This window comes from Diabrotica virgifera, chromosome 6 (genome assembly GCF_917563875.1).
Source record: "Diabrotica virgifera virgifera chromosome 6, PGI_DIABVI_V3a".
Lineage (NCBI taxonomy): Eukaryota > Metazoa > Arthropoda > Insecta > Coleoptera > Chrysomelidae > Diabrotica > Diabrotica virgifera.
Window position 1 is genome coordinate 204,658,829 of NC_065448.1, and position 12,377 is coordinate 204,671,205.

The 12,377-nt window shown below is 32.0% G+C and overlaps 1 protein-coding gene across 6 annotated transcripts in view; it reads left to right on the plus strand.

Annotated features, from left to right (window-relative positions):
* Nucleotides 1–12,377, plus strand: part of LOC126886681 (GTPase-activating protein skywalker) — a 400,554-nt gene that overhangs the window by 209,658 nt on the left and 178,519 nt on the right. For 5 of the 6 annotated variants that reach the window (XM_050653674.1, XM_050653672.1, XM_050653670.1 and 2 more), the window contains 2 exons: nucleotides 7,595–7,741; nucleotides 11,527–11,877. In XM_050653674.1, the coding sequence (XP_050509631.1) occupies nucleotides 7,595–7,741; nucleotides 11,527–11,877 (498 nt within the window). The remainder of the gene's footprint in view (nucleotides 1–7,594; nucleotides 7,742–11,526; nucleotides 11,878–12,377) is intronic. The other variant, XM_050653671.1, reaches the window with a different exon arrangement.

Genomic DNA, 12,377 nt, shown 5'->3' on the forward strand with positions numbered 1-12,377 from the left:
AATGACTTAAAAACAACGTTGCAAAATGATATAAGTTCCTCTTTACTAGGCGCAGAGATCGCTAGTGCAGTATCATCTGCGTAAATAGTAATAACACGAGATTTAATGTAATCAGGAAGATCATTCATAAAAATAATAAACATAAGCGGTCCTAAAACAGATCCTTGAGGGACTCCTTTATGTATAATAGATTTCTTAACCTTTATATAATAGAGTTCTTCTTTATATAATATATAGATACCTAATAAAAAGGAATAAAATACTAATTATTTTGAAAATCTCAAGAAGTGGAACGATCGCAAGCACAAACAACGTATTCTAGAAATAAAATGTTACTATGTAATAGGTATGATTAAATCGTGATGAGTAGTTGAAACAGTCAAAACAGAGAGACGCGCACTCATCAAAAAAGCACGTGCGATTCTACATTTTTTACTGACTTGATCCATGTATAGTCAACTCAAACTAGTAAGAGTTGATTCTCTTTTTCCCGCGATCTACTTTCACTAACAAGAGTCTACTTCAACTAGTAAAGGTTGAATTAAATTTTTCAAATCAACTCTTACTGCTCGTTTTAGTTTGAGTTGACTCGAACTAGACGAGGACTAGTCAACTCTAACTGAGAATCAACTTGAACTGTAACATAGTTAATAAGAAATTATAAATGTTCAGATTACTCGTGCTTTTCAATTAGCCGTGGGCAAGCCTTTAATTCTCTGATACCTAATAGGAGTTGTAATTTGCAATAACACCATACTCAGTTGATCTTTGCAACCAACATAGTGCAGCGGAGAAAGTTAAAAAAATTTTAGGGGAACGGTAGCTGCATCATATTTGGCTAAAGGTACAAAAATTGTTTTAACATAAAATTTTTTAATAGTCCAGAAAGCCACTGCGCATCCGCTAGGAAAAATATTCTAATTCGGATTTTTTGCACAATCTTACTCAAAAAGGACTCCTTTTAACAAATTTGCATGTTGCCAGGACCAAAAGGTGGTCAAAAATTTTTTAAACGTTTTTTTTTTTGTTTTTTTCCTAAAATTATTTTTTTTGCATGGAACAAAGTTCTTTTAAGTTTTTTGGATCATTCCAAACAGAAAAGGTCTTTAGTGACTTTTCTCTAAAAATAATAGTTTTTGACATATTATAAGCGATTAAAAATTGAAAAATTGCGAAATTGGCCATTTTTAACCCTCAAAAACTATGTGAAAAACTGAAAATTCGAATGTTGCCAAGGTAGGTAGATATTCTTTAAACATCGATTGATGAAATCCCGAAGAGTTTTTTGCAATATAATATTCAAAACTCCATTGTTTTTTAATTGATAATCAAGCGTGCGCGACACTATTTTCCACCGACAGTATGGTGCAAATGAAAGGAATAAATTCGTTATTCCGTAAACAGGCGACTATAAGGAAAAATCCCGAAACAGCTCGATTTGTGTTTTTAAGTTACGATATTATGGCATATATCGTATACTAGTGACGTCATCCATCTGGGCGTGATGACGTAATAGATGATTTTTTTAAATGAGAATAGGGGTAGTGTGCTAGCTCATTTGAATGGTTCTTCAATTCTCTATTCAGTAATATAAACATTTATATAATTATTTATACAGGGTGTCCTTCTACTCCTTTTTTTTCAAATAATTTAATTTAATAAAAATTTTTTGGACACCCTGTATAGATAATTATGTAAATGTTTAAATTACTGAATAGAGAATTGAAGAACCTTTCAAATGAGCTACCACACGACCCCTATTCTCATTTAAAAAAATAATCTATTACGTCATCACTCCCAGACGGATGACGTCACTAGTATACTTTACATGCCACAATATCATAACTTAAAAATAAAAATCGACCTGTTTCGGGTTTTTTTCTTAAAGTAGCCGGTTTACGAAATAACGAATTTATTCCTTTCATTTGCACCATACTGTATACACATGCAACAGTGGAAAATAGTATCGCGCACGCGTGATTAGAAATTAAAAACAAAGGAGTTTTGAACATTATATTGCAAAAAACCAAAGGTGAACAATGAACCCGCCCGCGGGCAAGTTGGCCAATCCGGAAGAAGCCAGGTGTAAACGACATAATATTAAGGGCCGGTATTTCAACAGCTACTTAAGCTTTTGCTTAGCTAAACCTGTGTCAAAAGTTAAGGAGAAGTTTAAGCTGGGTGCCGTATTTCCATCATTTCCTTAACTAAACTGATCCTCAACTGTAAAGTTAATTGGTCTGGTACCTCTGAATACGTCAAAATGCGCCAGAACTAACTGTTGTGAGGTAAAAACTACTACTGTTGACATTTAATTTTATCTTGTCATCTGTATCAATGTCATTTACTTCACTTAATTTTGTGTACATGGTACATGTGTTGTTAGTTTATTTTCTATATTTTCTCTGGTTATATTTTTATTGGTATTTTGCATAACCAATAGATCCGTCTTTGTAATTTTATTGGATATATAAAATGTCAAATTGGAATGTAAGTTTACTTTTGTAAAATAGATATACCAATCATTGTAGAAATAAATAATTTTCAGGTGCGTACACCTTCCAAAAGGAGTAAGAATTTTAATAATCCAATAATAACGTTATTACGTAAAAGTTGGCTTTCAAAATAACTCTCTAATTAATAATTTATAGAAATAACCTCAAAAAACAGAAAACAAATTTTAAGCAAAGGCTTAAACCAACTCCCGCGCGAGCTTAAAATTATTTGGTTTAAGCCTAGGCTTAAGCCTCAAATTGAAGTGGAAATACAGGCATCTAAGCTTAAGCAAAGGCTTAAAGTAAGCTTTGGCTTAAGTGAGGTTGGAAATACCGGCCCTAATCTATAGAAATAACGTCAAAAAACAGAAAACAAATTTTAAGCAAAGGCTTAAACCAACTCCCGCGCGAGCCTAGGGTCGGTATTTCCAACCGCACTTAAGCCAAAACTTATTTTAAGCCTGAGCTCAAGCTTAGATGCCTGTATTTCCACTTCAATTTGGGGCTTAAGCGTAGGCTTAAACCAAATAATTTAAGCTCGCGCGGTAGTGGGTTTAAGCCTTTTCTTAAAATTTGTTTTCTGTTTTTTGAGGTTATTTCTACAGATTAATAGTTATTTTGAAAACCAACTTTTACGTAATAACGTTATTATTGGATTATTAACGATTATTAAAATTCTTATTCCTTTTGGAAGGTGTAGACACCTGAAAATTATTTATTTATACAATGCTTGGTAAAAGCATTAAAAAGTTAACAAAGTAAACTTAACTTCAAATTTGATATTTTAAGGAATGTGTCCAATAAACAAAATTACAAAGACTGAAGAATTATATGCAAAATAACAATAAAAATATAACCAGAGCAAATATAGACAATAAACTATCAACACATGTACACAAAATTAAGTGAAGTTAATGACATTGATATAGATGACAAGATAAAATTAAATGTCAACAGTAGTGGCTTTTACCTCAGAACAGTCAGTTCTGGTATTTTGACGTATTCAGAGGTACCAAACCAATTACCTTTACAGTTGAGCATCAGTTTAGTTACGGAAATGATGGAAATACGGCACCCGGTTTAAGCTTCTCCTTAACTTTTGACATAGGCTTAGCTAAGCAAAAGCTTAAGTAGCTGTTGAAATACCGGCCCTTAAAATTATTTGGTTTAAGCCTACGCTTAAGCCTCAAATTGAAGTGGAAATACAGGCATCTAAGCTTAAGCTCAGGCTTAAAGTAAGCTTTGGCTTAAGTGCGGTTGGAAATATCGGCCCTAAGTGGTATTATTGTTTACAGAGTTGAAGTGCGTTTTTATCAATACCACAAATCTTTGTTTAACATAAACAAGTATAAAATGTTATACAGGGTGTCCAGAAACTCTACCGACAAACGAAGACAGAAGATTCTTCAGATAATTCTAAGACAATTTAACCCTATTCACTTAGTCCGAAAATGCTTCCTAAGGGAGCTAGAGCTCTTTGAAGATGGCGTCTTGTAATGAGTTTTTCTTAAATACCTCCAGAACGCTTCTATTTAGAAAAACAAAAATTGGTACGCTTATTTATCTTCCAGAGATAAATCTATTCCATCCACTGCGAATTTTTAGTACGGATCATAGGCGCCCGTTTTGGGCAGGGCAACGGTTATTTTATCGCATAACTTTTTTGTCTTTGATTTTTAAGCATTTTTGACACTGTATTATTAAATTGTGAGGTATTCTAGTGCTAAAAGGTACTCTTGTTTTAAGCCGGTAGGACACACCGTTTTCTAGAAAAATCGATTTGAAAATTTTTCGTTCTTTGAATTTAAAAAAAATTCAAAAAAACCTATTTAGAAAGACGAAAACTGGTACATTTATTTAATTCCAGAGATGAGTCGATTTCATTAATTGCGAATTTCTAGTACCGGCCATAGGCGTCCGTTTTGGGTAGGTCAACAGTTACTTTATAGCGTAACTTTTTGTCCTTAATTTTTAAGCATTTTTGACACTAGATTATTAAATTATGAGGTATTCGAGTACTAAAAGTTACTCTTGCTTTAAGTTAGTAAAATACATCGTCTTTTTTTTGAAAATTTTTTTCAATTTTTTTCAAATTCCAAAAACGAAAAACTTTCAAATTGATTTTTCTAGAAAACGGTGTGTCCTACCGACTTAAAGCAAGAGTACCTTTTAGTACTAGAATACCTCACAATTTAATAATCCAGTGTCAAAAAGACTTAAAAGTTAAAGACAAAAGAGTTATGCGATAAAATAACCGTTGCCCTACCCAAAACGGACGCCTATGACCGGTACTAGAAATTCACAATCGATGGAATCGATTCATTTCTGGAAAGTAAATATGCATACCAATTTTCGTTTTTCTAAATAGAAGCGTTCTGGAGTTATTTAAGAAAAACTAATTACATGACGCCATCTTCAAAGAGCTCTAGCTCCCTTAGGAAGCATTTTCAGACTAGGTGAATTGGGTTAAATTATCTTAAAATTATCTAAAAAATCTCCTGTCTTCGTTTGTCGGTAGAGTTTCTGGACACCCTGTATATTTATAAGTTTGTTTTGTATTTAAATTTAAACATATAAATTAAATTTATTATTTTTTGTATCTAGCACATTTTTATTATTTATCTGGGAGTCTCATTATTTCATAATTTATTACATTCTCTACTATCCTGACAATTCTTTTGTTGACTAAATAAAAAGTGCAATAATTTTTATTTAAACGTTATACACTGCGGTGCAAAAAATCGATCCACTAAAAATTTCGTCATGTTTGATTTTTCGAATTTCCGAAACCTGTTGTCCGATTTAAGTGATTTTTTTACCACGTTATAGTCTTATTTATTGACAATATCTCTGTAATAATATTGTTGCTAGACAGTCAAACTATCATTGTATACCGGGTGTACGAATCAAACAGTGTTTTTTTCTCTTTACTTACAGTGTATATTACCCTGTGGACTATTCTGGCATTTATAAAATACTGAAATTAAAACCCAACTATAGCCTCAGGTTTTCTTAACATTTTGTCTTTCGATTCATTCGTTTATGTTGTATAATAAAAAAGTTAGGTACTTTAACAACTGGCCATATTCGTCATCAGTACAGGGTGTTTCTAAAATATTTGCACAAAACTTTAAGGGGTTATTGTACATGAGAAAATAATGACAATTAGCTTTATAATCATATGTCCGCAAACGCTCCGTTTCCGAGATACGGGATGTTAAATTTTTTTTTACAAACTGATGATTTATTTATTGCTTTAAAACCAGTTGAGATGTGCAAATCAAATTTGGTGGGTTTTAAGACGTAATTATTGCACATTTTTGACATAGGAATTTAATATTCACCAGTGGCGCGCAAACGGGTATTATGGCCAATAATATTATCCGTACGCACGCCAATGGTGAATATAAAATTCCTAATTGTATGTCAAAAAATGTGCAATAACTACGTTTTAAACCCCACCAAATTTGATCTGCATATCTCAACTGGTTTTAAAGCAATAAATAAATCGTCAGTTTGTAAAAAAAATTGAACATCCCGTATCTCAGAAACGAAGCGTTTGCGGACATTATGATTATCAAACAAATTGTCATTATTTTCTCATGTAAAATTACCCCTTAAAGTTTGTCGCACTTATTTTGGAACACCCTGTACTCTGTATTGATGAGAAACATGGCCAGTTGTTAAAGTACCTAACTTTTTTATTATTCAACATAAGCGAATGAATCGAAAGACAAAATGTTAAGAAAACCTGAGGCTATAGTTGGGTTTTAATTTCAGTATTTTATAAATGCTAAAATAGTCCACAGGGTGATGCGAACTTTGAGAAAAAAAGACAGTTTGATTCGTACACCCGGTATACAGTGACAGTTTAACTGTCTAGCAACAATATTATTACAGCGATATTGATAAAGAATAAGGCAATAACGTATTAAAAAATCACTTAAATCGGACAACAGGTTTAGGAAATTCGAGACATCAAAAATTGCCCATTTTTAAGGTGTCCGGTTAATTTTGCACCCCAGTGTAGTTAAATAAAAAAATTATCTGCCTAATTGGTCTTTACCAAAACCATCAAAATAAAAAAAAATAGAAATTCAAAATTATGAATATTTAAAGCAATGTAAACATGTTTTTTTAATGAAAATTTACCTGTTTAGCCACAATATTATTACATCGATATTGTCAATAGATAAGGCTATAACGTGGTAAAAAATCACTTAAATCGGACAACAGGTTTAGGAAATTCAAAACATCAAAAATTACCAAATTTTTAGTGGATCGATTTTTTTGCACCATAGTGTATATTTTATAGGATTACATACTTTATAATACTGGTGTAGGTATATAGTATCTACCAGGTGCAAGCGTAGGTATTGTATATTTGTATGGTAATTTATTTGAATAAATATTTCCATTTTGCGCACGCAATTGTATAAACATTACGTTACTTTGGACGGAAATATGAATCTTCGGTGTAAATCTTCTGCAAAGTACTCAAGCACAACAAACAACCGGAATGGGACGTTTCGATGCCGCCGGTTCATCGCCGGCCGTTTCGATGCCGCCGGTTCATCGCCATTCCATTTCATCGCCGTCATATTTCGCATTTCCTAGAATTCCTAATTAATACTAAAAAATAACTAATAATTGTAACTGTCGAAAATTCGGAAATATATCAGATAGCGATTAGTTGACTGGCGATGAATCGGCCGGCATTGTCATCGAACTGGCGGCATCGAAACGGCGGCAATGAAACGTCCTAGACCCACAAACAACAAGTAATAATACCCCACAATGCGATTATACCATAACGTCAGTTTCGTTAAGGTAGGTTTAGGCCTTGTTCAGGCCGTGGTAATCCCATGGTACCTATAACATTTAAGTGACATAAGCCTTTTACAGCCCTTTTGAGATCTTTTTATTTTATTTTTTTAATCCATTGTTCATAGTAAGTTTTTTTTAATTAATCACCCATTTTGTATGATGTCTTTTTGTAAAAGTTCTTACTTTCTTGCCTTGGCAAGTATTAAAGTTTGTTTTTATAATAATTATAGGTATTATTATTTTGAGAATTTAATTATATTTATTTGTTTCAGAAGTCAGCTGCAGTTCACCTTCAGAGGCATTGTACGACTAATCGACAAGAAAAAATATACATGGACTGGATCTGGTGGATATTTCAGGGATTACCGTTTCAGCATCTCGTGAGGGTTATGGACTGTTTTTTCCATGAAGGGGTAAAGGTGAGTAGTCATATTTTTAGAACTTCGTTGCACTAAGCCTAAGTAATCTCTAAAAATAAAGAAAACGAAAAATACAGAAGCTTTTTGCATCACAGAATGAAAACAAAAGAGAAATAATTAAACCTTTAATTTTTAAGCTACCCAATAAAATAATTAACAGTTGTTCTGATCTAGACCAAATGCAATTTCTCTTCAATAATCTAATTTATTATCAATCAGATTCATCAGAACCAAATTGTATAGAACATTTTCCGTTTATACCCCTTCTCCAAAATCCAACCTTATTCATTCTGTAGTGAATTTGTTTTTATAAATGTTCCTACGCATATTATATTTCACAATTTTGGTTGGTTGGTTTTAAGGGCATAGGCGCAAAATGTCGCCTGTCAAAATGTTCAATGTGTTTTAAATGTATTCATTTTTTTTTCGAATCCTGAGAAAACTAATAAATATTTTTGTATTTTTGAAAAATGTAAACGCAGAATAAAAGACTACATTATTACTGAGGGTAGAAAGTCCCTTATAAGTGCAGTCACTGAAGGTGGATATGAGCTATTACCTCCGATGTCGTTGAACCTTCATCGATTTGTATGACAATTGGTGAGTGGTTAGAGGATATCTCAAGGAACAAAGGTGATATGGTGCCAACTTGCGCTTTTACCCTGGGGTGGGTGCCACCCCTTCTCGAGGGTGAAAATTATTTTATTAAAAATAATCCCATAATTCGATAAAGGGACAAATTCTAAACAAAATTTGTTATATAAAGTTAATAAAATAAATCAAAACTTTTTGAATTATTAAAGAACAAGATTTTAATTTTTCGTGAGAAAAATGCATGTTTTTAACCGATTTTTCATTAATAACTCAAAAACTGGTAAGTTTTTACAAAAAAGTCATTATTACCAAAATTGAAGCTAATAAAAAAATGAAATAAACCCCTTTATTTCTTCTTTTATGGCCTTTAGGAAATGCGCCCATTTAGCCAGCAACACTTCTTAAAATCAACGCCTGACCATACACCAAGACCATTACGAATCCAATCGAACAATCAAGAGTAGGAAAGGAAAAAAAAACTTTTCGCACCCAGCTCGTTCAGGACCTCGATTTTTGACCCTTCGCTTCGTTATCGAACTTATTCGCTTCGTATCTGTTTAGTGCACAGATAGCGAATGATCGACAACGAAGCGAAGGGTCAAAAATCGAGGTCCTGGGTGACTAACCACAGACTAAGTAGGGATACGGGGTATTATTAATTTACACGACTAATTTTATAATCTAAAGTTTCAATTTACAGTAAAATTGAAATAATAATTTAAACCCCTTACTAGAAAAACCTTTCAATCTTAATGAAAGTGAGTTATAGGTAATTTAATGTACATTTTTTTCGGCGAGTAGCCAAATCTAAGTACAGTCGAAAAAATGAAAGAATACCCATGAACGAACATATAAAACACGCTGTATTTTCCTGTCACCGTGTCACAAAGAAAATTGCCCAGCGCAAGTACATGTAATAATAATTATTACATGTACTTGCGCTGGCCAATTTTTTGTGTGACACGGTGACAGGAAAATACAGCGTGTTTTATATGTTCGTTCATGGGTATTCTTTCATTTTTCCTACTGTATTCAAGCTTAAATTACGGGAAAATTATGCATTTTATAACATAAACTTATTAAAAATTTGTCAAAGTACCTAGAAATATCTATCAAATGAGTCCTCGAACAAGTTGACAGCATTAAAATTTATGCTCCAAAAATTTTTCAAAATTTATCTTTTTAAAATTTTTTCCAAAAAATGTTAGGTATTGTTTTTTTTTAACTCCGTTAATTTTTATGATATCAGGTTCACCTAAAAACCATTTGAAAGTTACCATTTGAAACCATTCCAATTAAGCTTTAAACGTTTCTATCTCAGTTATTTTTTTACCCTACAGAAATAAAAAAAGGTAATCTATTTAATAAAGAAAAAACTAAAATTTGGTTATATATCATTTTTACGTATATTGAGTATTTTTGGAGTTATTATCAAAAGAAAATGAAAATTACCATAATTTTAAAAAATTCTGATTTTTTTAAATTATATATATTTTTTTAATTTGCATTCTAAACCGGTCAAAATTATTGAAATCATTACTTATGCTAATATTAAGAAATTATTGTAAGGATTACTATAAATTTTAATTTTTGTGGAAAGGGCGTATGTTTTATTTTTCACTTTTTCGATTACTTTTTCACTATTTTTCACTTTTTCACAAAATTCGAAAGGGTTCTCTTATTTTTATCATAACTTGCTTAATTTTAATGCTATTATCTTCTTCTGCAGCTCATTTGATAGGTAATCCGAAGTGCTTTGACAAGTGCTTAGCAGGTATATTTTTTTATAAAATGCATCATTTTCCCGTTATTTAAGCTTGAATACTTAGATTTGAGTACTCGTCGAAAAAAATGTACATTCAATTACCCCTAACTCACTTTGAATTAACATTAGTTGATTTCTTTAAGTGAGGGGTTAATTAAATTTCTTATTATCTTTAATTTTGGTAATAATAACTTTTTTGCAAAGGCTTATAGTTTTTGAGTTATACGTGAAAAACAGCTTTAAAGCATGTATTTTTTTACCAAATTAAAAATAAAATCGTTGATCCTCAATAACTCAAAAAGCATAGATTTATATTAATAACTTTATATAACAAATTTTGCTTAGAATTTGTCCCTATAGCGATTTATGGTATTATTTTTGATAAAATAATTTTCACCCCCGAGAAGGGGTGGCTTCCACCCCCAAGCTAAAAGCGCAATTTTGCATCATGTCACCTTTGTTGCTTGAGGTATCCTCTAACTACTCACCAATTTTCATGAAAATCTAAGGAGGTTCAACGAAATCGGAGGTGAAAACCTTCAGTGACTCCACTATTAGAATAAACAAAAGTTTCTTTTAAATGAGATATTTAAAAATCACACTCAATTTTCTCTTCTTTTTCACTTCTGTAACTTATTAAAACAAACATAGAAGTTTTCAGGGACATTCTATCCTCGGTAATAACGTAATCTTTCATTCTGCGTTAAAATTTTTTAAAAATATTTATTAATTTTCTCAGAATTCGAAAAAAATTAATACATTTAAAACTCATTGAACATTTGGATAGGCGACATTTTGCGGCTATGCCCTTCAGATGCGACTCAAGTGTAATTTAAGAAAATTCCTTCAGAACATGCTTCAGCTATTTTGAAAATAGACAAATGAAGTTTGGCTTCAAACGATTTTGTTTGTGAATTTTATTACATTCTTGACAAATACATTCCCGTGTACAGTCCGTCTAATATACTTACCGTTGCACGTCATTATCTACGTCAGAGATCAAGTTGACATTGTTGCCCAATTACAAAAAATTCTTGAGTTTAAAAAATTTATCGCCTTTTCTGGCCACATGGTAGAACCGCATACATGATGACATAATAGTGTTGTGGTCTCGATCAGTATCGACACAGCGGGCACGCAGCGCAGTCACACCCTCGCTAAAATAACAAACCCTTATGAGATATAAACGAAACACGCTTGTTTACCCAAAATAAATAAATATATTACTGTTCGTTGTTTTACACTTACTTTAATTTCATAATTGTTTCCGTAAACCACCAACGGAACACCTACTATGCCGACTCCCACACCTTCCGATATTTTCCTGTTTTATGGAATAATTTCCATTAATAGTACCCCGCTGAGATGAATATTAATGACTCTCTTAGTTTGCTTGCACAACTATACCTTTGTCTTTTGTCTCCAGGTGCTATACCGAACGGCGATGGCCATCCTTATCCTATTCCAAAAATTTTCATCGTCATCGTCTTCGGAATGGCTGGCCGAAATCCAGAAGAACGGTGTCGACAGCGCGCTGACGAAGTTCTGCAAGGAATGCCCAGTGTCGCCGCAGAAGGTGCTCAAGGTAGCGTTTGGCATTAGGGGATTGAGTTCCTCGTACATATCGAGGGTTTTTTTGAAGACTGAAATGATTCTAAAGAGCAAAAATGTGGTGAACGGCTCGAGGTTGGTGAGGTCGAGGTCGAGCGAAAACTTGCCGAATAGCCAGAGTCAAAACAATATCCAGATGGTATCGCATACACTTACCATTCGGGAGGTGAGTCTCAATTATTTTTTTATAAAGATTAGATAAACACAGAGGAAATTGTTTTTTTTTTCAGTTGTTACTACGATTATAAGAATATATATTATGTATCTATATAAGTTAGAAATGCATTCTTTACTTTACAAGATTAATTTTTTTAACTTAAAAATAATTTATCTAGTTTTGTTAATATGAGAACACCTGACTTTATTTTTGTAATGTATTTAATGGGGAAGTGGAAATTTTAAACACTAAGCACGCGCTAAAATATGTATTCACAGTCGCTTATTAAAACACGTGTTCCAAATAATTCATGAGAAATTAATATTAATAAAAAATATATAAGTAATAATAAAAAAAGAATGTGTGTGTGTACTTTGTACGCACGTAAGAAGTTATACTTCTATTATATGATTATATGATTATAAACGAAATTAATATACTTTTTATTTATATTTTATTTAAATATTAAATTAATTTATACTTACTACTTCTCAAACATTTTTATTAAA